This window comes from Chenopodium quinoa, unplaced genomic scaffold (assembly GCF_001683475.1).
Source record: "Chenopodium quinoa cultivar QQ74 unplaced genomic scaffold, ASM168347v1, whole genome shotgun sequence".
In the NCBI taxonomy this organism is placed as follows: Eukaryota; Viridiplantae; Streptophyta; class Magnoliopsida; order Caryophyllales; family Amaranthaceae; genus Chenopodium; species Chenopodium quinoa.
In genome coordinates this window covers 3,462,912-3,490,529 of record NW_018743510.1, presented here as the reverse complement: position 1 = coordinate 3,490,529, position 27,618 = coordinate 3,462,912, and the positions used below count along the sequence as shown (strand labels likewise).

The window sequence follows — 27,618 nt, the reverse complement described above, 5'->3', positions numbered from 1 at the left end:
TTCGTCCAAGTTTTTATCCCACAGGGTTTTTCTTGGTAAGGTTTTAATGAGGCAGATAAACATATAGGTGCAATAGCGGTAAGATTTGATTTTATCTAATGTAAATTTTTTTACAATTCGGCATATTCTCGATTCGTTGTCTCTATCTCATACAACTTTTTGAGTGGATCCGACGCTTCGAGGAAGAAATTTCTTGTGATGATTTTGTAACCTGAATTCAAGCAATAATCAATCGTAGCCCCGTAAAACTGGAGACCCTATCAAATGCAAATAACACCTTGTCTTTCGAAGGAGTTCGAAAAACCTTTTCTTTCGAAGGAGATTGAAAAAACCTTGTCTTTCGAAAGAGATAAACTCTTTCTTTCGAGGGAGATATTTTTATAACCTAAGAATTTTAAAAGCTTAAAAGAAACAAATATTGGGGCTTTCCACCAGTGAAATCCGATGAAAGCCCTTTCAAAATTTACAATGGAAGCTAAAGTTTAGGAGAGATGAGAGAGAAAGGAGGCTAGGGTTTTTTTTTACCATCCCTCTATTCTAAAATACTCCATATTAGAGATTTTTTTTAGGGTAATTACATCTAACGTAAAGTTATGAGTCATCCTATAGAAATTTGTTAAAGGGGGAGTGTTGTAATACGCATCGATCGTATGCGTAATATGAACGGATTAAAAACACCGTCAAATATCACTGCTAAGTTTCCATGCAAGAATAAATATTGTCGTTCAGAAACCTCATGCTCGATTAGACATTTCACTGCATTTTTAACATATCGAGCAAATACTATTCATATAGCCATATCAGGATACTATAAATCCCCGCATAATCTATACGCAACAATTATACTTCCTCCGTTTTTTTAATATTGAACCACTTACCTTTTAAGGAAGTTTCACAAATATTGCACCATATCTATTTTAGGAAAAGAAATATTGTGTTCACATTACAAATACCTAATATACTCTTACTTTTCAACACTTACTTTTTATTTTGTGTATACAATCACATGGACAACTTTGTATTTCTACCTTTCTCTCTCTTCCTTTTTTCCACTACCAAAAAATTTAAATACGGAGTAACAAATTGAAATATAAGGATATTGAGCTTCTCACGTGCGTCTCTTTCCTCCGTTGAAGTGGCTACTCTGAATTCTCCATTAAAGCATTGAAGCGTAGGTAATGTATTTTTCTTAATAAACCTAATATTAGTTTCACAATCTACCTGTTAATTTTTTATTCAACTCAATTCAGGGTTCTTCTAAGGTGGATTTATTATCGAACTATTATCGCTTATAATTATATTAATGAATTGCTAGAATTTTGCTATTCATATTCTTAATTGAGAAGAATTTAGTTTGATAATTGAGTCAAATTTGGTTGTTATTGTGTTGCAAAACCCTTGATTGTTATCCTGTTAGCTATAAATAATTAGCATCATTAATTGAATTTAGGTATGAATCCATGGCTTGTATAGTTAGCAGTATTTATAGTATTCAGCATATCAATAGAGAATTTCAAATTAATTACTTAAAGTTTTGATTTTTGAATGTAATTTCCTTGTTAATTTGGTTAAATTATATAGTGTGCATTGATAATTATGTGATTATCTTTGTTGTACAGGTTTAAATCCTCAATCTAACAGGTACCCTTCTTTTTTCTCTCACTAATTTCTATTCTTCTCACAAATCCCATGGATATATTTGATTCTTGTATCGATCCCCCACAAACTGAACCTCAAAAACCCGAAATTCGGAGCAATGAAAACCTAAATGATGATGAAATTTTTGGTTCCTCTATAAACTTGGAAGAATCTCACATTGAAGAAGGCTACAAAGATGGGTATAGGGATGGTCTTACCTTGGGAAAACAAGAGGGCTATGAAGTGGGTCTAAAACATGGGTTTGAGTCTGGTGAAGAGCTCGGGTTTTACCGTGGTCTTGTCGATGTTTGGACTTCTGTGATTCGAGTTGAACCCAACTTCTTCTCTGCTCGGGTACAGAAGAGTATCCATCAAATTCAGGAGTTGCTTGAGAAGTACCCATTTATGGATCATGAAGATGAGAGCAAAGATGACATTTTAAAAGAGCTTAGGTTGAAGTTTAAGGCTACTTGTGCTTCTTTAGGAGTTAAATTGGAATACGAGGGGTACCCTAAAATGTCTGATTCTCATGACTATTGAGTTTTGGGCATGAGCAAGGTATTCTTGGTTAACAGTCATAGTAGATGCAGTATGATGTTAGGATTTGCTTCTCAATATTGTTTATAATGGCTGTCTTACTGTTACCCTGGTAGTGTTAGGGCCATGACTATGTTATTTTAAGGAAATTAATTATTTTTTTGCATTGCTTTGCAATTGTATAAGGTGCTTATCTTAAGTTGATTCTTATTTAGAAGCACATGGAGCAGTATACTTTGTGTGGTTTAATACTAATAAAAGTGTAAGAAAGTTCAATACAATGAAGGACTATACATAATAAATTTTGTATTCAAAATTCGTCTCTCATTATATTCACCATCCTCTATTGGAATTTAGATTGGGAAATTCAAAGCTTGTCATGTTAGTTTTTTTTTATAATTTTTTTATAATTTTTTTTTTTTAATTGAATTTTAACTGCTTGTGGTGAAGATGAGCTCAAATCCTTCCTGGGATTTGAAATTTAACCTCTGGGTGGTCAATTGAATAAGATAGTTACAGCAGGGCAATCAGCAATGTCATTTCTATGAGTCATAGGATGCGGAGTCACTTTTTTCTTGCTTATGCTTGATCATTTAGCTTGATGCAGGATATGTATGTTTGCACTGGACATATCTTTAAACAACATTTTATCATCTTGGCTCATCTATTCACAACTATTTTTGGACATTGACTGCACATGTTATCTTATTGCCTTTCTTTTGCTTGGGATAGCAGAGATGTCCTGAATATTTGATACCTCATGCTACTATGCTAGAGTTGCAATGCTAGTGTAAAAATTGTGTGGATATCATCTATTTGATCGATTTATAACATTTCAAAGATTTGCTACTTTGATTTAGCAGAGAAACTTAGTTGTCGATGCTGTTATTTTTAAGCCAGAGGCTGCATGAAATGAAATATGTTGATGAAGACATTATGTATCCTGCGTTTGTGGTCCTTTCTAGAATTTGATCAGGATCTTTATATAGTAGTTGCAAAGCTAACATTGGTATATATATTTGGATCTTTCCTGTAGATCGGGAAGATTAGTGAGAAAGAAGTAAATGAAAAATATGATACTGGCTTGTTGCAAACTATACATATCTGAAAGCCGCAACAAAGCTGCCCTCAAGTCTATTGAACGAGTAGCCAAGCTTGTGCATGATACTAAAGTTGTCAATAAATTTGAAGATGAAGCTTATAACAGAGTTGGCTACACTCTTGTCTCTAAGCTACGTCCAAAGTTGTCATCGGATCTTTGCCCTCTAAAAGATACTGCTTTTGCAATGGTTAGCACTGCTTTGAAAGCAATTGACTTTAATATGCACAGTGGAAGCCATCCGCGTCTGGGAGTTGTTGATCACATCTGTTTTCACCCGTTGGCCAATACTTCTTTGGAGCAGACAGCTAATATTGCAAGGTCATTGGCCAAAGATGTTGGTACCAAGCTTGAAGGTTTGTTTACTTCATCTAGCTTTATAACCTAGAAGTAAAATTTGGAGGATTCACTTTAATGATGTGAGTAGGAAACAGAACCAATTGTGAGTTTTGATGTTAAGAATGTCATAATTTTCACTTTTATCATATTGTATAGCAGTTGTTTTTGTTGTCGTCCTATTGATAAGCAGCTTAAAGAGATTTCAAAATGGGGCCTCACTATTGTTAAGTTATGCCTTTTTGTTTCTAGAAAGTTGGGGGTCTAAGGTACCTTTCAGATATTTGTTCTATTTTCATGCCTCATAAACTGTGTATGCTATCATCATCCTTGCTCCTAAATTTTTGTCCAGCACTAAAGTACTATGAATTTCTCAAAGAAACATTTGGGAAGGGATGATGGTGTTGGTGGGAAAAGTGGACAATTTAGGGCATCTCAAAGTGGAAATTGAAGCTATGGATAGGTGACAGAGGGAGTATTATTGTTTTAAGCGAGATTCATCTGTCAGTGAAAGTAACTGTATCTTTCTAGAGAACATAATCATGGATCATATATTTTTTGGGTGATCTCTTAAGAGATGGGTGCCACTTCTTTTAGTATAGTCGTGATGATTTTCAAGCACCTTGTACATGCCGATTCATCCTAGATGTAAATCATCCTGAATGGAAGTGGACTGAATTTAAGCACATTCTTTGCATATAAAAAGAGATTCCTATGACTTTAGTGTTGCTCTTGTATTTGTGCGACTGACACTCACTAATAACTATCAAACTAATGCTTAAGGCTGTCTTTTGTGTCAAAACTGGCAATTGCCAAGATTTTGCAATCGTCAGTTTTAGCTATTAGATTGAACACACAGCTAGCAGTTTCTTCCCACAACAAGTAGAGGACTATTATTTGGTTAAAGCTTATCTGGGCAATTATATCTTTCTCATGCAATTTATATGTGAAAGCTGCAGTTCCTACCTTTTTATATGGAGCAGCACAGGACGAACTCTTGATTCAGTAAGAAGAGAGCTTGGCTACTTTAGGCCTAACACTAATGGAAATATCTGGGCGGGAGGGCTGAGCTCAGAGACTTTACCTTTGCATCCAGATGAAGGACCAAATCAAGCTGACCTATCTAAGGGCGTTGTTGTAATAGGGAGTACAAGATGGGTAGATAACTGCAACGTCCCAATCTTTTCCACCAATCTTTCAGCTGTTCGTAGAATTGCCAAACTCGTTAGTGAAAGAGGAGGTGGACTTCCATCAGTTCAAGCTATGGCACTTTCTCATGGAGAGGAAGTTATTGAGGTTGCTTGCAATTTACTGGAACCGAATAAGGTTGGAGGAGATCAAGTTCAAATTGAAGTTGAGCGCCTTGCACAGGAAGAAGGTATGGTTGCTGGAAAGGGTTACTTTACTGACTTTTCACAAGAACAAATCATCAATGCTTTCTTGGATTCTGGAGATACATCTGATTGACCATTACTAACTTGTAAGTAGAATTATCTCTATAAAGGTGCCAGATTAATTTGATGCATCATACTCTCGAGATAAACAACTTCCAATTATAATACAACATATTACAGTAGCAGTCAAATCTCTCCTTCGTTTTTGTTGTGATTTGAGTTCACTACTTGTGTTACAGCTACGCTGTGCTACGTAACTAACTTGGGTGAAAATTGCTCTTAATTAATGGAGTATTTATTTGTTAGTTAACGATGGCTATGACATTTCGTCTCCTGCTAAATGCCTGACTAGCTATGTAAATAGACATTTTCTTGTGGTTTGGACTCAATTTTGGTGTCCTTAATCTTCAGACTGTTCCGGGTGGTTGTATATCATAATTAGTGTTCTGAGTTTTTACATTCTTGTGTCTTTGGCGTGCAAAACACATGCTCTTTGGATTGCATTATATCATGAGTTTTTCACATCCTCTTTTTCCTTGGGCATTTAAATCAAAGGTGTCAAGGATCATTTCTCTTTTAACTAGTAGAAAAGTTGCTCAAGGCAGTGGACTGAGTGGAGGAAATGCACCTGTTTTACAAAATTCAAAGCCAAAAAATAGGTTTTTGTTTTTACTACTTAAAAAAAATTATTTTATTTTATTTTAAGATCATCTCCAATGGTGAGACTTGAGGGAAATTTCTTAGGACAGAGAGAGTATTTTTTGCAAAGGATACCAATAAGTTGGTATCTAAACTTAGCAATTCCAAAATAAAGTTGCTAAGTTTAGATACTCAAATTTGAGTCTCATTTGACAAAAAGTGTGGCCCTTTATTAATATTAATGGATTTGGTGGACCATAAATTGAAAGTAATATTAGTATACTTTAAAGAGTCTCACCATTGGGAAATTACACTTCACATGAGTTGCTAAATTGAGAAGTGGGTTAGGTATCACCATTGGAGGTAAAAAAATAACTCATTTTGTATTTTAATACTCAAAGTTGAGTCTCACCAATGGAGATGGTGTAATACTTTAACAAACATTTGATTTTACTAACCACTCATGATTTTTTTCTCTTTATTTTTTTTTTTTTTTTGGATTTGCATGCTGAAAAAAATTATTCAACTAAGGTTGGGGTCGTTTTGGTCCTTAAGACATTAGTTTGCGGTCATAATTATAAAAAAAAAATTATTTAAAAAAAAAAAAGGCTTGATTCAAGTGTCATTATTTTCAGGTTTTAAAACAAAAAAAACAAAAAAAGTGTCCTTATTTTCAAGTCGAAAATATTGCATGGTTAATTAAAGTTTATGAGGTCATATAGGCTCTTAACGGTAGTTTAAATAGTGAAAGTATTACGAGAAATGTCTTGTTTTTTTTTTTTTTTTTTTTGAAGAAAGAGAAATGTCTTGTTTTGCGTTGTATGAAATGACTTATTTTTGCTAAATTGAACTTAACTTATTTTTATTGAATTATTTCTTTTACCAAAATGTTGCCTTAGGGTTAGTTTGTTTTACCAAAAGTAGGAGGTTTTTAATTTTTTTTTAAAAAATTTAATTTATTTTTACCAAAATTGTCATTTAAAGTCAGTTTTTATTTTTTATTTTTATTTATTAATTTTTTTTTTACCAATCTATTTAATTGACCGTTACTCTCTCTGTTTCAAAAAAAACACCCCAAATTGATTGGTACATTTGCCAACGTGTAATTTTGACCAATAATATTTAATTATCATAATATAAATTATAAAAAGTTAATAATTGAAAATTATACGTCGAAGAGATTCTAACAATTATACATCCATGTGACAAAATTTTATTTAATACCTCGAATATGAGTATAAAGATCTAATAGTGGTGTATGCAATTATGCAAATAGTGCAAAAGTTTAAAAAAATACTACCTTGTTGAAACGGAGTAATATGCAATTTTGAAATGGAGGAAGTAAGATGAGAACAAAATATCTCTATTATATAAAAGAAAGGGAGAGGCTATGGTGTCCACCTAAAATGACCACAAAACCCCCTCTTCCTTTGGAAAAGATAATTAAAAAAAAAAACATAAAAAGAGGAAAGATTAATCAGTAGGGGTGTAAATGAACCGAGCTAAGTCGAGTACTACCTTGTTCATGCTTAAGTTCATTTAACATGCGCGACTCTAAGCACGATCTCGAGCTTACAAGCAAGTTCAAAAGTTTGTTCAACCTCGTCTCATTTAGTACACTGTATGTTTCGCGAATGCTTCATGAGCGGCTCATTTATTGAACGAGTTTATAAACGAGTATTTCTTGAACGAGCTTAATAATAAACGAGCTTCTCTAATAAACAAGCTTTGTACTTTTGACATTTAAAAATCTCAAATCATAATGATTAAATCTTAATTATAAATTTAAGAATTAATTAATAATTGTGAATAAATCAATAATTCATGAACATAAATAAAATGAGTAGTTCGTGAACATATAAACAAGTTGTTCATGAACTTATCTGAACGAGCATTTCTATGTTTGTGTTCAAGCTCATTCATTAAACGAGCAAAGCTCGGCTCATTTATTAAATAAACAAACATGAATGAGCTAGGGCTGAGCAAAACTATCTGATAATTCGAAAATCCAAAATTCTATCCGATCCGAAAATTTCGGATATCGGATATCAAAAATTTCGATTTCGGATATCTGAATATCCGAAAAAAAAGTCAAATATCGGATTGGATATCCGATCCGAAATCCGAAAAAACACTATTTCAATGCGGATAAGTGGATAACCCATTAACCCTCCCTAAGACCTAAGTCTCCCGTAATCCCCTCTTTCTCCTCAGACCTCCCTCCTCTCTCCTCCCTCTCATCTCAGACCTCCCTCCTCCCTCCTCTCTCATCTCAAATAGTCAGATCTCCCTCAGTCCCTCTTCGTCAATTTCTGAGCTTTCTCTCTCCTCTGAAAAATTTAAACTCAGAGAAGATGGCTAATGAGAACAATTTGGGTTTTTTTTGGGGGATTATTTGGTGAATTTCGAGGGACTTGTTGAAGAAGATTCGTAAGTTTGCTGGGTTGATTTCGATCAAATCCTCTGCGTAAGGCTTCAAAGTTCTAATTTTTAAACTAACTTTAGCTGGAATGCTTGACTGGCGCCGGCCTCCAGTAGATCTGGTGAAGTAAACAGTCGGCAACAGTGCAGCACCCATCAATTTCTCCAATCTTTGGCGATCTCAACTATATAGTTTACATTCTTCTTCAATTTTTATTTTTATTCTCTGTTGCCCGTGATGAAGGGTTTGTGGTTTGATTTTTATTCTCTTTCTTCAGTTTTAAGTTTTCGTTTTTTTTATTTTTTTTTTCAATTTCAGATTAATAGATTACTTTAAAAGTACGTGAATTGTAGTTTAGATGATGCTTATAAATTATATGAATGAAAGAATGTAGTTAGTCTTTAATGGGTAATATTGGTTTGAGAAATTATTCGGTGGGGGTAATGCTACTGAAGTACTGAATTGCTGTATGATTTTGAGTTTGTTTTCTGGTTACAGGCATTGAGAATTACTACTTTTTGTTTGATGGTTATTGGCATTGAGAATTATGCTTTTGAATTTGTAAAAATCAAATTTTCCATTAAAAAAACCTAGCAATTAAAGTAATCGGATATATGATATCCGTCTTATCCGATCCGAAAATGTCGGATATATCCGAAATTTTCGGATACGGATATCCAATCCGAAATCTAGTTTCGGATCGGATATCCGATCCGTGCTCAGGCCTAGAACGAGCTTCAACCGAGTTAGCAAATAAAAAGGAAAGATTAATCAATCAGCAAATAGAAAGGAAATATTAATCAATTAGCAAATAAAAAGGAAAGATTAATAAATCAGCAAATAAAAAGGAAAAATTAATCAATCAGAAAATAAAAAGGAAAGATTAATCAATCGGCAAATAAAAAGGAAAGATTAATCAATTAGCAAATAAAAAGGAAAGATTAATCAATTAGCAAATAAAAAGGAAATATTAATCAGTTTGAAAATAAAAAGGAAAGATTAATCAATTAGCAAATAAAAAGGAAAGATTAATTAATCAGCAAATAAAAAGGAAATATTAATCAGTTTGAAAATAAAAAGGAAAGATTAATCAATTAGCAAATAAAAAGGAAAGATTAATTAATCAGCAAATAAAAAGGAAAGATTAATCAATCAAAAAATAAAAAGGAAAGATCAATGAATTAGCAAATAAAAAAGAAAGATTAATCAACCAGAAAATAAAAAGAAAAGATCAATCAATCAGCAAATAAAAAGGGAAGATTAATCAATCAACAAATAATCAGATAAAAAAAATTATTTGAATTAATTAACTACAAAAATTAACAAATTACATTATTTGTTTTATGTCTATACAATTAATCAATTAGTACTCCAACAATTACTAAATAATTGACGTGTTTGACTTTTTTTCATTATTCATATACTAACTTTGACTATAGCTTTTTTAGTAACATATGAAAACAAATTTTATCATGAGATATATTGTTAAATAAATATTAATATAAAGTTTCATAATGTCAAGTTTTTTTTTTAATATTTTTTTACTAATATTTAATCATACATATTCAAGGTCAAACTAGTTCATTGACATGTGTGCTAAGTTTGACTGTGTCAATTATTTAAGAATGGAGGGAGTACATAATTCTAAACTTTTAATCAGTTAATTAATTTATACAATTTAATTCATCTTTCATTAGTACATATATTAGTAAATTTGATATTGTTTTATTAATTTTCATATGTCGATGATGAAATATTGTCAATTAAACTCATACGAGTCATACTATCTACATTGTTAGTCGGATACTAAGCCCAACAGTCTACCTTTATAATTTCATATTTGCAAATTAAGATATTTATTTTCATGTAGTATTTTAGCTTCTCGCTTTTTTGGTTTGGCAGCACATTGTGCGGCAAGTTAATGCACACCAAAACACTGATCGGGTAACCCATGACCAATCGAACAACCCCTGATTGAGTAACCCGATCTGGCTAGCCACACCGTGCGGCAAATTGACACACACCAAAACATTGACCGAGTAATCTTTGACCAATCAATTAACTCATGACTGAATAACCCCTGACTGAGTAACTTCGGTCATACCGTGTGGCTAGCCACTCATTAAAATTTGTATTTTATCTTTAACTAGTTTAAGTCCTGTGCATTGCACAGTTGTCATTAAATTTTATAAAGGGTTATTATTGAGTTTTATAAAAATTTATACTCGTAATACTTATTTCAAAAATAAATATAACTTGAATTTTATTTATACCTATACTAATGTCAAGATTATTGACATTTAGACTTGATTAAAAAAAAAAGGTCTATGAAGTTTTATTTTAAAAAATAAAAATCTAAAGATAGAACTTGCGCGTGGTGCATTATTATTGATACGACTTTTAAGAGTAGAAAAATAAAGTAGTTTATATATGTTAACAAAAACAATTTTTTAAAAAAATTGAATTATATATTATTGTCAAAATAAAAAAATTGGAAGCAAGCAAAAAAATTAGTAAATGAAAAATTGAAAATGAATTGACTGTCGATGTTATCCAAATTTGACGCTTTACAATCTTTACATGCGTTTCATTAATCTACTTCATTTTTCCTTTTGTTTTCACTAGATGGAAGCCCGTGCGATGCACGGTTTTTTCATGTAAGATTTTTAATTATTTGATTTATTGTATTTAATAATTTCAGACAAAATTACAAAAGTTTAATATTTATTTATTTTTACTATAATTTATAATGAATTTATTAAATATAAATAAATTGTAAATATGATATTTTTTCCGTTATATAAAATCTTTAATGTGAAATGATAAATTATTAATAATTTAAATCCTAAATCATTATTCATTGTTTTACCATATCCTTTATTTCGATAGATTCACCAACATCGTCCACAACCAACCTACTACATCAATGGATAAATTGAACCGTGAAATGTTAGCCAAACTGAAATTGATATAAATTAAATCTTTATATTTATATAAAATAAATTAATATATTTACCAATAAATGAAAAATTGTTGCGATATAAAATCAAATCTATGCATTGGAATTTTTTCATCATCTCCAAAAATAACCAAAGCCATCCATATATTAAGTATACAACATCTAATCGCATGCCATTACATGAACAAATAATCGTTAAGTATCATAAATAAATACAATGTAACTAATAATTACAAATATAAATTTAAACATAAGATTTTAAAAATTACCCGGACATTGATGACCTAAAACTAACACAAAATTACTAACACAAAATTCGCTTAATGGGGTTTTGTATTGATACGGAATTTTATTTGTGTCGTATGATGTAGTAGATCTGCATGTAAAAAAACATTTAGTAAATAAAACATAAACATATAATCGTTGAGTATCCCAAATTAATACAATGTAAGTAATAATTAGAAATACTAATTTAAACTTAGGATTATAAAAATTAAGCTAAAAATTACCCGCCCATTGATGACCAAAAACTAACACAAAATTACTAACACAAAATTCGCTTGATGGGGCTTTTTATCAATAGGGTTTTTTTTTATTGATACAAAATTTTGTTTGTGTCGTATGATGTGTCAATTTATAATGGTAGATATCACAAATTTTAATTTAATTATAATTAACGAACAATTTGTATTTCTTATCATAAATACTATCAAAATGTATCTTATAATGATAGGTATCAAACTTTATTATAAGCGTTTATCATTTAAATATTTCTTAGTATATTTTTTTTGGATTTCTTATACTCTTAGTATTGAATTAATAAATTTATCTTTTCCTATATTTTTACTTTATTTTTTTCATTAAAATAATTTAATTCGTGGATTATAATCTACGTGGCATTAAAATTTTAGATATATCAAATCTAATTTGTTACTTTTATCTAGGTGGCGACATAATTTTTTAATTCAAAAATAAAATACAAATCTTTCCTCTTATTAGTCGAAATAAGTATATTTCTTACATGACGCTCCAAATGCTCTTAAAAAATGCCTATTTTACTATATATATATATATATATATATATATATATATATATATATATATATATATATATATATATATATATATATATATATATATATATATATATTTTACCCCTCAGTTTTTCACTTTCACGCTTCACCTCTCCTTTCGCTCTTTCTCTCTCTTCTATTGAAGCGCCCTCTCAGCTCTCCATTGTAATACTGAATTCTCCATTAAAGCGGCTTGTAAGCTTTCTCTCCTCCATTGAAGAAGATTCTGAGGTAATTTTTTTCTTTATTCTCAAATCATCCAATATCGTTAATTTAATTGTCAGCATTGTTTGTTTCAAAAAAATTAAAATTGTCAGCATTGTTCATTTAGGTTTCTTCTAAGGTAAATTAATGAACTATTGGTTGTAATTACGGAATTCATGAATGATTATAACGAGCGATTTTTGTTGATTGAATTTTGCTATGTTTAATTTGCGTTCTTATTCTTGAGTGTTGAATTTATGTGTTATTTCGTGCATTCTTTGATAATTGAGTGAAATTGGGTTGCGATTGTGGTGCAGGATGTTGTTTATAACCTTGTAATGTTAGGACGGAACTTTGAAAACGGACATTTTCTCCCGCGGTTGCCTCTCGTGCCCCGGCTCAGGGACGGGCCTGTATCGCTTGATTAATCTCAGTTAGTCACTCAGGAAAATAATCAAACACTTGGTGGGTCTCATTTGCCAGGTAATTTTCGATTGTCGGAGACTCTGGCAATGGCTCAACCGCAGAGTGCTCAAGCTGCACAAGTTCCAGGGAAGTCTAATGTCCGTGTTGTGAACCTAGGGACTAATAGTAGTAATGCTGGAGTCTCTTCGTCTGTGGGTGTTGCTGCTACTGGTTCTGCGAATACCAAGAAGAGTCATAATAAAAATTCTAGTAAGCCTCAAAGTTCTTCTGGGACTGGTGGTGGTACTCCGTTTAAGACAATGGAGCTTGCTCCGGCTGCTCGTAGGAAGAAAAGGAAGGTTCCGGAGAATAAATTACCTGAGAAAGTGGCAGCCCTTTTGCCAGAAAGTGCTATTTACACCCAATTATTGGAATTGGAAGCCAAGGTTGATGCTGCCCTTGCTAGAAAGAAAACAGATATTCAGGAAACTGTAAAAAGGCCTCCCTGTGTTCAGAAAACACTTCGTATATATTTGTTCAACACTTTACCAATCAGCCACTTGAAAATGGTGAAAATAAGAGTTCCGAAACTCCTACTTGGACGCTTAAGATAATTGGGAATATATTGGAAAATGGGGGTGATTCCAGCTCCGGGACTATGGATAATAGGTCCACTCCTTTCCCAAAATTTTCTTCTTTCTTCAAAAAAATAACCATATGCTTAGATCAGACCCTTTATCCTGAAACCATGTAATAGTATGGGAGAATTCTCGTTCTCGTTTGCTTCATGAAGGATTTGAGGTTAAAAGGAAGGGAGATAAGGAATTTACCGCAATTATAAGGCTTGAAATGATTTATGATCCAGAGAAGTTTAAACTATCAGCTGCTCTTACTCAAGCTCTTGGACTTGAGGCAGAAACTCGCCCAAGAATCATGGCTGCATTGTGGCACTATGTGAAGATTAAGAAGTTGCAAGACTCGAATGATCCAGCATTCTTTATTTGCGACCCACCTCTACGAGAAGTGTTTGGTGAAGAGAAGGTTAAGTTTGCTGTGGCTTCACAGATTCTCACTCAACATTTAACTCCTCTACAACCCATACATTTGGAGCATAAGATTAAGCTTTCTGGAAACAATCCCAGCGGAAGTGTGTTATGATGTGCTTGTTGATGTTCCTTTTCCTTTAGAGAAGGATATGTCTGCAGTCCTGGAAAAGATGGAGAAATGCAAAGAAATAGATGATTATGACAAATCCATTGCTGCTGCTATAAAGAAGATCAATGAGCATCGGCAAAGACAAGCTTTTTTCGTTGGCTTTAGTCATTCACCTGCAGAGTTTGTTAACACATTAATTGCTTCTCAGGATAAAGATTTGAAGGTTGTTGCTGGTGACGCAGTTCAGAATGCTCAGAAAGAGCATCGAAGTGACTTTTTCAACCAACCTTGGTAAGGAACATTACTATTTCTCACTGGTCATTAAATATATTAGGCACCATTATAGCATAATATATGTTTGGCGTTACTTTAATTAATTTTCTGTAATATATAATCAGAGATTGAGTATATAACGGGTAAAGAATGCACTTTCATTAAACTCCCCTCTCAATTTATAAGGTGTTATAAGATATATTTTTAGTCCATTCTTAAGGGGCTTAGGTATATTAACTGTGAATCTCACACACCTCTCATGGAGATTCAATAAAGACAGGGAATAAATTTTCCTTGTAAATGTAGTTGGATTTTGATCTTATAGTGAAACTTGAGAATTTTTTCTTGTTGTTTATTTGTCCATATGGAATGCAATTTTGGACATTGATTACTTGATTATTTATTGTGAAGTGAGATGGATTAACTAAACATATTATGTAGCCTGTGTAGGATGGACAGTTGCCTAAATAAAATACTTTGCTTCTAATGCAGTGCTATTGCCATCATTATTTGTTTTATTGGAGATTAGAGAGTATTATACGGAGAGAAAATTAAAAAGTGTTTATGATATGAAAAAATGAATTTGATTATATATTTCAGTATATTGGCTATTCCTAGATGTTCGTGCGTCAGTTTAGATTTCAGGTTGCTTCTTCTTAAAGTACATTCCTAAATTGTATATTGTATGTTCTTGTACATGTGTTAAAAAGTCTCATTTCTCAACACACCAAATTTGTTGTAACCTGTAATTTGAGCTTTAAAACTTAATCTTGTCTATAGCTCCCACATTTTAAACATGTTGTAATCCATTTAATCCAGTACCTCTAAACCTAAGAGGTTAAAGATGGTAATAAAAGTAGAATGGGTAAAGAGAGAAAAATAAAGGACAGCATAAGTATTGTGATAGAGGGAGGAAAGAAGTTTGGTGTATGGGAAAGAGAAGAATTGTATTAAATTACGAATATCTCTTTGGGAATGCCTTATTAGGATGGTGTGGAAAGCAAAAGTATTACTCTACATGCTGATCCCCTTTATTCAATAATTTTCAATTTTGCCATGTCTACTTGTTGGGGTTCTTGTTTCCCAAACAAGTATTGTTATAGTTTGGTAAAAAGAGATAGCAGCCTTTGATCGACACAACTGGGGTGTCTGTCAGATTATGTGAAGTTTAATCTCCCTTTAATATACACAGGAAGTTAGTATCTATCTACAATAACTATAATATATAATAAATGCAAAATCTAAATATTTTTGGCAATCCTCTTAGAAATTTTTTTCTTACAATTTAATATTTTCCTTTCCATCTGGCTATCAATCCTATCATATTTCTTCCATGTACTACTAATTGAAATAATATTTTATATCTTCAATATATTATATTCGGGTCCTCTACGGCAAAAATAGTGGTAACGGGTAGTTTTTAGATGTCGAATAGGAGTAGCTAGTAGTTTTATTAGCAGTGGGTAGAGGTTAGATATCAATGTAGCGGTTGATATTAGATTGTTTGGCAAAAATAGCGGTTGAGATATTAAAATACAAGCAAAGCCATACATATTATATAAAAAGTAACCAAAAATTTGAAATGCTAACATTTTTTATGTTTAAGAAAAGTTACCAAAACGCTACCTCGACCACTATTACATGAAGCGCTACCTTACCAAACACTTATTTTTTTCTTACTAGAGTTTTGACTTGTCCAAATGCTAACCATTACCTAAAATGCTTCCGCCAAACATTTTCAAAAACTTAAAAAAATGATGAACTTAGATGAAGCAATGCGTTAAAATAAAATTTTATTCAAGCAAAAATTCATTTTATTATGTTAATTAAAAACCGATGTTAATTTCTCTTTTAATTATGTAGAAAATTATTGCTTTATCATGTCACAAGAATTACTTTATACAACAACAAAGCCTTAGTCCTATAATGATTTGGGATCGGCTAACATGAATTGTCATAAGGAATCGTATGATACACAAAAACAGACATAACAAAACCATTATTTAAAAAATTTTGAAAAAAAGTGAGTAAACGAAAGAGCATTCAAGAAAAATTAAGAGAGTTTTAAAAGAAAATCAAAAATAAAATTCAAGAAAGTTTTAAAAGAGTGGATAAAACATTCAAGTTGAAAGCATAAAGGTTTGAGAAAACTTTAGCAAAGGAATACAATACTTTATACGAAGTACTCAAAGAGTAAAGACACCATGAAGTTTGTCCTACAACTTTTTTTATAATTCTTTTTGTTAGATATCGTAGAAGGCTAGAATATTTCCTTTTTTTTATTTTTATTTTTAAATAGAGCGTATATTAATTTAAGGATGATACTCTCTCACTCACTTTCCGTTTTCATCCATTTTCTTAAGTTCTATTCACTTTTACTTTATTCCTTTTATAATTATCTTTTATTTATTTTTTTATCAATTACAACCTCACTTTGTGGAGCCAATTATGTTAAATACATCCCTTACTCTCCACCCCTCTCTTCTTTAAAGCAAAAGTAGTCGCATGCATGGTCTTGAAAACGGAAGGAGTATAATATATATGAGCATAAATTTTTAGAGTTAGTTTTTTTTTTTAAATTTTAAAAGACATATCAACTATGACATGGGTCAAAATGTGCAAAGTTTTCCCACCATATTCTTTTCAATTTAAAAAATAAAAATTTAGAAGTATTTCTTTCTATTTTATACTACTATATACAACTCTATATGAGTTATTGGATCTTGCCTCTCTGATATACATAATATACTTTTATACTGAATCCATTAATAACATATCAATAAATAAGGAGTTGTAAATATATACAAGTAAATTTACAACTACCCAGGTTGATAATCACTTTGCATATTTTGAAAAATAGTATGTAGTGTGTACAGTATATAGTAAGTAATCCTAACAATTAAATAAAATAAAATGTAATATACTCCTGTTCTTTTTTTATTTTTCTACTTTCCGTTTTGATATGTTTTTATTTCTTATTTTTTATCTTTATTCCTTTTTTGTTAAGGAAAATTTCCACTTTTATCACTTTTTACCCAACTACATGATCCACATAAAACAATATAATAATAGCAATGTTTTTAAACAATTTTCTTTCTTCTACCTAAAAAGTAAAAAAAAAGGACCTACTTTCCACTTACTATGAACCGTAAGTAGGAAGATAAAAAAAAGAATGGAGGGAGTGTATATATATAAGGAAAAAACTACTACATATAATTTATAATATTGTTAGAAACAAATTTCATAATTTTTATTATTAAGTTCATATATCACACAAACACACGAGTTCTAACCTAAATTTTTGAAATGAAATGGGCACCTTATCATACATTTCATAAAGGAATGAATATTTTTAGATATTTTTACATTGACTAATAGACTGGAAGGTGACTTTGTTCTTGTTAAATTAAAAAGATTTTCCCATATTCCCTACATTTTTGTTTTCATATTTTTCAAAATAATATCTAAAAGTATCAATAGCCTTAATGTCTCTTATACAACCCTAGTATTTTTCTATAGGTGTAGGTTGAAAAAGGTATTATATGACAAAGATACTAGTTATGAGTATTTATTTGATGTAAAGATATACATGGTATTTTGGTATAGTTATTGTTAAACTAAAAAATCATTGCATTTCATTATCTCTTGTGCATGGCACTAAATCTCGGCCGCATAACTGCCCAACCACATTGTAAAGGAATTTAAGCTTACTGATATATTAGGCCGTCATAGCCGCATTCCACCTGCATTGCCCGTGAAAGTGTTTATATGGCCATCATCGCGATCAAGATCACATCCAAGATTTAAAATCATGTCCCTTGATATTTTATACTTTTGCTTTATTTCTATTTTTGTAAAGTAAATTTTCACTTTTACCCTACCTTTGCCCAACTCAGATTGACATTATACTATCAAATAATACCAAAAAGTTTCAACACAACTTTCCTTTTCTTACCCAAAAAGTTTTATGTGAAATACTTGAAGGCTTATACTTGAAGACACTAGGTTGTAGGGCCTCCCTTTAAGAATTCCTAGAAACATTGAAAAAATTACAATGAGTCCTTTTCTACAGTAGACAATTCCATTAAAATCTCGTGAGTATCATAAAGCTTTTACCCTTACTAGTTGAGGTGAATAAGTGATAATCAAGACGTATGAGGTACTTGCATTTATTACTTACTAGGCTTTTAGATCACTATTAGAGCTAATTCTCTATTTTAGTGTTGTTCCATGCATTTTCTTAGATAACCCTTAGCCAGCGAATCAAAAATTACCTTCATATACTTTTTCATTCTTTATTTTTTGAAATCATTTTACATTGGAACTGACTATGCATTAAAATAGCTTGGGAAATTATCAATGATACCCCCCCAGGTATTGGCTTTTATCAATGATACACATCATTAAACTTTCATTATCACCGGTACACCTAAACTTTTCCCTAAATACCTACCGTGACCTTGACCGTTAACTAAACGTTAATGAAGTTGTGTTGGTCTGACTTGGCTTGACTAAAATGCCCCCCCACGCATTAACCCTCCCTCCAAGCCCAACCAACAACATTAAATTCCAAAAATTTGATCGTTCATCTTCTTCACTCTCTCCCCTGTTCTTCTTCTATAAGACCCTAATTGACGCTGGAGTGAAGCAAAATCCTTGGAGATTTAGCGATACTTTGTGGATTTTAAAAGGTTAGTGCTTATTTCTCTCTTGAATTTTGGATTTTTTTGGTTTAAATTGTTAGGTTTAAGTTAATGTATGTATGCTTGTGTAATTTGTTGGTTATGATAACAATCTGGAATTGGTGTTGGATTTTGCTCTTAATCATTCTCGATTTCCATATGATCATGTTTGTGTGGTAAATTTTGGATTTTTTTAGATATATAATTCCATATGATCATGTTTGCGTGTTTTTGTGTGTGCATGTTGAGCCTAGGTTTAAATTAGTTTAATCTGATTTTGCAGAATGAGTGACAAGGTTGTGTTGAGATTTAAGTATAAGGTGCATAATGTTGACATTGAAGCTGATCTAGATATGTGCAATCTCATGGATTTGATGATAGAATTTAAAGATAGGTTACAGAAAAAGGGAGTAGTTATATTGAACCCTATATTTGCTTATGCATATAAAGGAAAGCATGTGCCTATTAGGGATGATGGTGGTATGATTAGTATGTTTAGGACCATCCCTGATGCTGATATTTTTGAGATTTTGGTTGGGACTGCTGAAAATTCTAACTTTCATGAATGAATTAGTGTCTGAGTTTAGGGGGAAAAAAATAGAGCTGCTGAACAAGCCGACCAAGCTTTACATGAACCACCTCCTCTTAATCAACTACCACCTGAAAATAGAGCTGCTGAACAAGCCGACCAAGCTTTACATGAACCACCTCCTCTTAATCAACTACCACCTGAAAATGTACCACTTGTTAATCAACTACCACCTGAAGATGTACCACCTCTTAATGTCCAAGCTGTCAATCCTTTTGACCAAGCTTCAAACCCTTCTGCTGATGGGCAAACCCTGTTACTTCACTTGAACACCCTTCTAATTATGGAAGGAGCAAGCTACAACCTAGGAGGAGATTGAGATTGACATACCAATCAACTCCTCAAGCAACAATTCCTAATCTCCTGTTAACCCCTTATTAGAAGAGCTTGACAGTAGGATTTTAAATTATGACCCTGATGCTACCTTCAGTGAGTTTGAACTGAATAGTGCTAACCAGTCTGCAAAAGATTACACTAAGGGTAGGAAGGATTTTGAGAAGTACATGGAGAAGGTTAAGGGTAAGGGTGAAGGTAAGGGTAAGGGCAAGGAAGTATAGCAAAGGGCAAGGGTAAGGGTAAAGCCATATGTTCTGGTGGTGAGAAGTTACCCCCATCTCCTATGTCACCACACACTGTTTTTAAGACACTAGCTGTTTGAAGAAGCCCTAGGTTTTCACCAGCACAAACTACTACCTAGCAACCTACTGCCATTTTTTCATCTAGTCCAAACACTAGAGGTCCAAATCCAACCACTAACCCCTTGCTTTTTTCTAGAAAAATTCCTAAGAGTACACACTGTTTTTAAGACACTAGCTGTTAGAAGAAGCCTTAGGTTTTCACCAGCACAAACTACTACCTAGCAATCTACTGCCATTTTTTCATCTAGTCCAAACACTAGAGGTCCAAATCCAACCACTAACCCCTTGCTTTTTTCTAGAAAAATTCCTAAGAGTACACAAATTAGGAAGAGCATTTGGACTGGTGCTAAAGTTAGAGTCAGTGCTAAGCCAAATGAGGTTGAGAAAAGCAGTGAACCAAATGCTAGAAGGAGAGTCAATTTTGTTAGTGACTCTAGTGGTGATGGGGGTTGTGATGACAGTGATGATGGGGATTATAATGATAGTGATGATGGGGATTATGATGATATTGGTGGTGTGTCTATGAAGATGAAGATGAAGATTCAGATGGTGATGTACCAGAAGATGAGTTGGTTGAGATGGGAGAGGTTCCCCAAATAGAAGACAATTGGGAGCAGGGTTTTTGATCTGGTTTTATAGATGATGATGATGATGATGATGACTACTTTTCAGCAGCTGTATGGGCATGGTGAAATGTATGAAGAGGTGAAATTTGGGAAGATTGTACTTAGACCCTGGATGATTTTCATAGACAAGGCTCATTTAAGGGAAACTTTGAAAGATTATGCAGTGTAGGAAGGTTTTGCTTTACACTGTGACATGCACAGTGTTGTGAGTGGAGATTACATGCTAGTAGGTTAGTTGATGGTAAGACATGGGCAATAAAGAAAATATGGCCAGATGTTCATAACTGTAGGGGTTTGGAAACCTATAACCCTATCTGTTCTGTGAAGTGGGCTGCTCCTAAGGTGATGGAAGATATTAGGGCTGATCCTGACATTCCAGGCAAGCATTGAATGAACTCCTGTTTTAGAGGTTTGGAGTATATATGAAACAAGCTTCATTGTACAGACTGAAGAGGTATGTGATTGAAAAACTGTTTGGTGGTCATGATGATATGCTTTACTAATCCTGAGTCAAAGGCATTTGTAGCTTGGGAACTAAGTGAAAGCATTCCTAGGGTCAATCTGTTCTCAAAGTATTTTCATAAGTTTTGCTGGACAATTGAAGGGTTTTCTAGGAGGTTGCAGGCCTTTGATTGGGGTTGATGGGGCACATTTGAAGGGCAACTATGGTGGTATTCTACTGTCTGCAGTATCATTAGATGGCAACAATGAGATTTATCCAATAGCATATGCCATAGTGAGAGCCGAAGACAAAGAAAGTTGGGGATATTTCTTCTGGCATCTTCACAACATAGTTAAGCAACAACATTGGACAATTATATCTGACAGACAGAAGGTACCCGTTGAATTTAGCTTTTCTGTACATAACTTTTTAGTACTAAACCTAGAGTATTTTGTGGCTTGCACCAACCATCTTGCTCTGACACAAGTATGGCCTGATGCAAAAAGGAGGTATTGCTGCAGACATTTGAGCAGGAATTTAAAAGAAGAATTTCCAGGTCCTTTGATGTATACTTTGTTTAGGAGGGCATGCAATGCAACAAATCAGTTCACCTTTAGAAAAGCAATGGAAAAGTTGCAAAAGGAAGGAGAAGATGATGTTATGACTTGATTTGCTGATTTAGGAGATCAGTCAAAATGGAGCGTTTTAACTCCATACTAGGTGTTGACAGGTGCAGACCTGTCTTAACCCTGCTTAAAGGTAATACTTCTACATTTGACTCATTATTACTTCTCATAAAAGATCAATTGATTTTGTGTTCTAATAATAGTAATTGGCATAATTGGTGTATGGTCAGGATTGCTTCAAGGAGTGAGAGAGCACAAAGTTGGGAGGATAATGATTTATGCCCCAAAATTGCAAAGCTGTTAGGGAAATCAGCAAAGCAACCTCCACCTGCAGAGCTTTTCAGTCAAGTCTAGGAGAGTATGAGATACATGAGGGGAAGTCCCAGTTTCCTCTAAGTCTCTAACACCAAAATTTCATGTTGAGCTTGAAAACTCTCTGGTATCCCCTGCAGGCATGCAGTGAGGGCAATGGTCCATGCTAAGGTTGATCTTCACAATTATGTAAGTTCCTGGTATACTGCAAGAACCTAGAAGCAAGTTTATAGCTATGTTATAAACCCTGTTCCTGATTCAAGTCAGTGGCCACCTGTTGATGCTAACCACCCCCTTCACATTTATCCCCCTAAGATGAAGAGAGGTGTTGGTAGGCCAAGTAGAAACAGGAAGAGAGAAGAGGGTGAAGACCAACCAGGGAAGAGGTCTAGAACAATTAAATGCAGCAACTGTGGGAATCTAGGGCACAATGCTAGAACTTGCAAAGGGGGTTTGACTGGAAAGGAACTTAAGTCATTTCAGGCCATGGTTGTTAAAAACCCAAGAGTGATGGATCAATCAAATGCTGCTAAGGCAAACTAGAGCGCAGTCCAAAGCTGCAGATGCTGCAGCATAGCTCTCATCATCACAATTAGCAAGCCAACCACAAGACTTGTCACAATCTCAACCTTGACATCTGATATCATAGATGCATGAGTAGTTCTGTAGGTTTTGATTTACTTTTAACAAACTTATGTAGGTTTTTGAACAGGTTTTATAAGCTTTAAGTACCGTTGAACTTGTTTTATTTCATTATTGAACTTAGTACTAAATTGGCAGCAGTACTTGCTATGACTTTTTGTATGGCAATGCAACATTACTTAATTGCTAGATTGATATATATGAGTTTTTGTATGAAATAAGTTTCAGTACTTAATTGCTATTATTTTTGCACTTAAAAAAGTACAATTAAGTTAAAAACTTGCAAGATTATACCAAAATACACCACTTTCATTTATTTCAAAGCAAAACACCAATACAACTTAGTTCATCTATTTCAAACCAACAAATTAAAGGCAACTATTTCAAAACAACAATCAACAATACATCACTACATCCAATTTCACAACCAATTACACAAAATCAACAAATTCATCCGTCTTGTGCATAAACTCTGTAAATTCTGCCCTTAATGCTTGTACAGACGCTGCTTCAGCCATGGAACCTTGCCTCCCTCCTATGTCCCTTACAATCTGATCTTCAGTCACCCACATGAAGAATTCACATAACCTGCATTTATAATATGGCCTTCCAGGATTAGCTGTAGAGTTAGAAAACCTAATGTCTGCAGATCTTGGAGGTTGGCAGTTGCAATTCATGACTTTAAACCAATCACCTCTTCCATTTCTATTGCTTGAAGATGAAGCCCTGCCAGAGGAAGTCCTGCCAGATGAAGCCATTGATTTTCCTGAGAAAAAAAAAAATGGAAGCAAAAAGAAAAAAGAAGAGCGTGAATGGAAAGGGGGAGTGCAAACAGGAAGGGAAGGTGTATAAGTAGGGGAAATTTCACAAAAAATGAGGGAAAAATGGAAGGGAAATTTGGAGGGAAATTAAATGAGGGAAATTAACCTTTAAAACGCTGAACAGAGCTTCATTAACGTTTAGTTAACGGTCAAGGTCACGGTAGATATTTAGGGAAAAGTTTAGGTGTACCAGTAATAATGAAAGTTTAATGATGTGTATCATTGATAGAAGTCAAAACCCGGGGGGTATCATTGATAATTTCCCAAATAGCTTTATCATCTTACCATTTTCCTCCATGCATTCTAGTTCTTATTTTGTGCATCTATTTTTTCATAATTCTTATGGTTAATAATTATGGAATAATATAGTTTCTTATGCTTGAAGTATTTCTAGGTTGCGTATTATTTTGTATTAGTTTGATAATAGTATTGTCCCTTCATTTTTTTTTACTGTCACCGACAGTCATAAGTACTAATAATGTCACCAGTTTAGGTATGCGTTCGATCTTGTACATGGGACGTATGCTGGCTTGTGAAACATAACTTACACAAATCATTTAGAAGACAATTTTAATTGCTCTATGAGATAATAATGTTGACTTTTCCTGATTTTGTGAATAGGGTTGGTTAGGTCGGAAAGTAAAGTAATTTCAGTTTTGGACTTGGTGATTTTTTAGGCAGGCTGTTTTTGGTTTCAGACTGCAAAGTTATGATCATAACTAACTCTAATTTTTTCTGGTGGTGTAGAATTCAGTAGTTGGATTTGGCTATCGGGTTGACTTTTAGTCCTGTCTTAATTTCTTAATGCCTGTTAAATACTTTTTCCTGGCTTTTGGAGTTTTGCTACTCTACTGTTGTAATTTTCTATTTATTTGATAAGGTCCTAGATCAACTTTCGTTTTGAAATCATGTCATCAACTATTATCCTGAACTTTGATAACGTATGTTGTAGGTGTTTATTTCTATTCACCCAGACTGTTATGCCATTTGTTGGTAGAATGAGGGGACACTAGCTGTATCTGGACAGTGGATGTGGTTGAATTTTGTGATTGAGAGTGAAGTTTTGTACAAGGAGTATCAATCTAAAGATTACTGGAACATAAAGATGGTGAGATACATGGGCCCTAGGAGCTTTTGAGAACTGGAAGAAAGTATAAATTTAATTTCAATTTCAAAAGCTTGGACTCTAAAACACTATATTTATATTTTGTTAAGCTTTTGTGTGTTCAATAGCTAGTGTCTTTTCTCCTGGTAAATCAATAGAGTTAATCAACTAAGAGATTCATTTTTTTCTTATGAAAAATCAAATTTTCAAATACACAACTCTCAGGTTAGTACATAAAGCATTAGCACACCCATACTAAGCTACCTATTAAGTACACATATGCAAGGTGTCCAAGAGGGGATTGAGGGATACATCACCAAGACTTTGTTAGAGTGTGACAGCATTTGTCTTGAAGAGGAAGATGAAGGGTGCATCATCAAATGACCTTAGAGTTGGTTAGCTTTGGGAATGGAGTCAATGATGAGAGTAGTATGAACTAAGAAGGGGAATATATTTAAACTTTTCTCTTTCTTCTTAAATCCTAGGGTACTAGGTAAGTACTCTCCTTAGTGATGATTTTTTAATTGTGTTAATGTACCCATTTATCAATTTTTCCTTTTATTTCTTCACGTATGTTTTGTCTATCAAAGCTTCCGTTCAATAACATAGTACTAGAATGTACTAGTGTAGGATCATCCACCTTCCAAGAAGTCCCATTCAATCAATGTGCTTTCCTAGTGCTTGGGGGTTACCGAAAGGGATCGACTATTCAGCCTTATAAGACCGTTGATTGGGATTGGGCATACTTTTGTTTTCTGAAGTGTTAACACTTACATAAGCTCTAAGTATGCGACCTAATTGCGTAAATTGTGTAGAAAATTATGGTGGACTGAAAGAATGTGTCATTTTTTCTCATGGTCAGGAGTGATTGGAACTTTTAAAATTTGGGTGGGTGATCGGGGGTAAGGGTGGGGATGGGATGATTTTAGGGTGAAGGAATTCTCCATGCTTCAAGTGTGGGTTTAATTAGAGTAGTTTTTACCTTGAGTCTCCTTTTTCCCTCTTCCTCTAGTCACCTCTCTCCCAGTCTCTCATCCTCATGCAAAACTAGGTTGCATTGGTGAAGTGATGACTCTTCTATCGTGAGCTCAATACTAGGTAGGGCTCCTTGGTGGCCAATGAAGAAAGAGGGGAGATAAAAGAGTATTGCTAGCAAAACTTGGAAGCAGAAGAAGACAGAAAGATGAACTGTTGGCTCGAGAGAGAGAGAGAAGAAAGAGAGGCAGTTGGTTTGGGACCCTTGTTCAGTATTTCAGGCAGCCACTTAAGTAGCAAGGTTTTGATTATTGATTAATCACCTTTGGCTGGGAGATTGCCTGGCTGATGATCAGTTCTCAGCCATATAGCTGACTACTAGGAAAAAAAAAAAACCATATAATTCTGTTGGTATTGAAATCTTTGTCTCATTTGGACTCTTTGGGTCTGAGCAATGTGCTTTTTGCTATGATTTCAGCTGATTAATCAAAAAGCGAATTGCCCTAATTTTGGGTAAGATATGTACTAGTAGCAAAGAGTATCTGATTAAGCTTTAAAGGTGCTAGGAGCTGGAGGGATTACTATGTAGTTGCGGTTGCAAAGAAAGATTTATCTACTCTCAGGTTATTGTAAGATTTTGCTTTGGGTTGACTTGATTGTGAAACAATTTCGGTAGGCTGGTTGTTGTGGAAAAGAACATGTTTGGGGTCAAGGAAGTTGCAATGCTTGTTTCTTCGTTCTTCTAATGGTCTGGTTGCTTGATTATTGTTCTGATAATTTTTGTTTGTTCATTCTAGGGTTGAAGATGCTGTTATGCGTTACGTGAATCGCAAAACTGCCAGTGGAGGTGATGCTGCAGGAGCTACATGATTTGTGATATCTAATTAGGTACAAGGTTATTGCATGTTGAATACTGATGATTGGACCTCTATTTTTGGCGTCACAAAACATAATGTGAGATGCTTTTTTGTTCAAAAGATACTAGCACCCTAGAGTAGATAGCATGTCAATATTATCACAGAGATGAAGTGAGGACTTCAACTGCCTTGTATCTCATAAGGAAATATTAGTATTACTAGCAGTATTCTGAGCATGCGTATTCTTATTCTCTTGTTACTAGCTCTAGTTTGGAATGAGATTAAAATGTCAGCTAGTAACCTCCTTTTAATGTCCTACTTCTTCGTTAAATAACTAGTTCATTTTTTGTAGTTTCACATCATGAGTAATGTAATAGCTAGGATTGTAGAAATTGTGATATTTTTTAGCCATCAACAGAAGAGGTGTGACCGTGTGAGTGCTTTGTTTCACATCCGCATTTGTTGTATTGATTCTTGTATGTATCTCTTCAATTGAAAAGTAATCTTTATCATGGTTGCTACCGTGTAAGAAGGGTCCTAGCTATGCCATGCAGAAAAAAGAAAGAAAAAGACCAGATAGATCCTAAGCAAGTAGAAAAAGGGCAACCCTAGGTATTGATGACCCCGGCTTCTGCCTCTATCAGGCTTTTCAAGACCTACCACGCTTCCCCAAGAAGCCAAGCCGGAACTGGCTTCGTGACTACTGGGACTGTAGCCAGGTGGCAATCAACTTCAATGTGCTTCGTCCTTTCTCACCAGCGTTTGGTGCAGCACCTGCATTTTGGTGGCCCATCTCGTTGAAGTGCAACAAGTCCGCAAGCGAGTACCTCAGCCTGGCTCGATCCATCATTGGTGTAGGATTTGAACCTACGACCAGTCAGTTAACAGCCGACCGCTCTACCAAAGTAGAGAGAGAGGAACAAAGAACGGGGAACCCTTTTGGGAGGTTGGGTTTTCGGGTATCCTCAGATCCTAGGGGTTGTTATCTCTGAGTTCAAGGCCCTAGCCTATAATTCGGACTCAATATATTTTTTGACTCTATATATGTGGGCACTTCAACAGATGCTCTCTTGCTGATCCAGGTTCTCTTGCTCAATCGTCGGCTATAGCCAGAGACCAGCAAGCGTACGGGCTAGGGTTCGAGCCGGTAAGAAAGTCTCATCCTCTTC

At 33.8% G+C, this 27,618-nt stretch overlaps 2 protein-coding genes, 1 long non-coding RNA gene and 1 pseudogene across 3 annotated transcripts; all 4 read left to right on the top strand.

Moving 5' to 3' along the window:
* Nucleotides 1-1,092: 1,092 nt before the first annotated feature.
* On the top strand, nt 1,093-5,565 carry LOC110739746 (formimidoyltransferase-cyclodeaminase-like). Its single transcript, XM_021920210.1, is given in 5 exon segments — nt 1,093-1,175; nt 1,620-2,196; nt 3,212-3,630; nt 4,570-4,599; nt 4,602-5,565. Coding segments are annotated over 3 exon segments (897 nt in total). The 5' UTR covers nt 1,093-1,175; nt 1,620-2,196; nt 3,212-3,239; the 3' UTR covers nt 5,078-5,565.
* On the top strand, nt 1,690-2,178 carry LOC110739812 (oral cancer-overexpressed protein 1 homolog). The gene has a single exon (XM_021920294.1). The coding sequence runs from the start codon at nt 1,690-1,692 to the stop codon at nt 2,176-2,178; it is 489 nt and encodes a 162-aa protein (XP_021775986.1).
* A 6,633-nt stretch (nt 5,566-12,198) lies between the features above and the next one.
* LOC110739744 lies at nt 12,199-26,749 on the top strand (annotated as a pseudogene).
* Nucleotides 14,163-26,383, top strand: LOC110739745. The gene is made up of 3 exons (XR_002514891.1): nt 14,163-21,504; nt 21,618-21,870; nt 21,968-26,383. It is a non-coding gene; the product is annotated as an uncharacterized LOC110739745 (long non-coding RNA).
* Nucleotides 26,750-27,618: the final 869 nt, after the last annotated feature.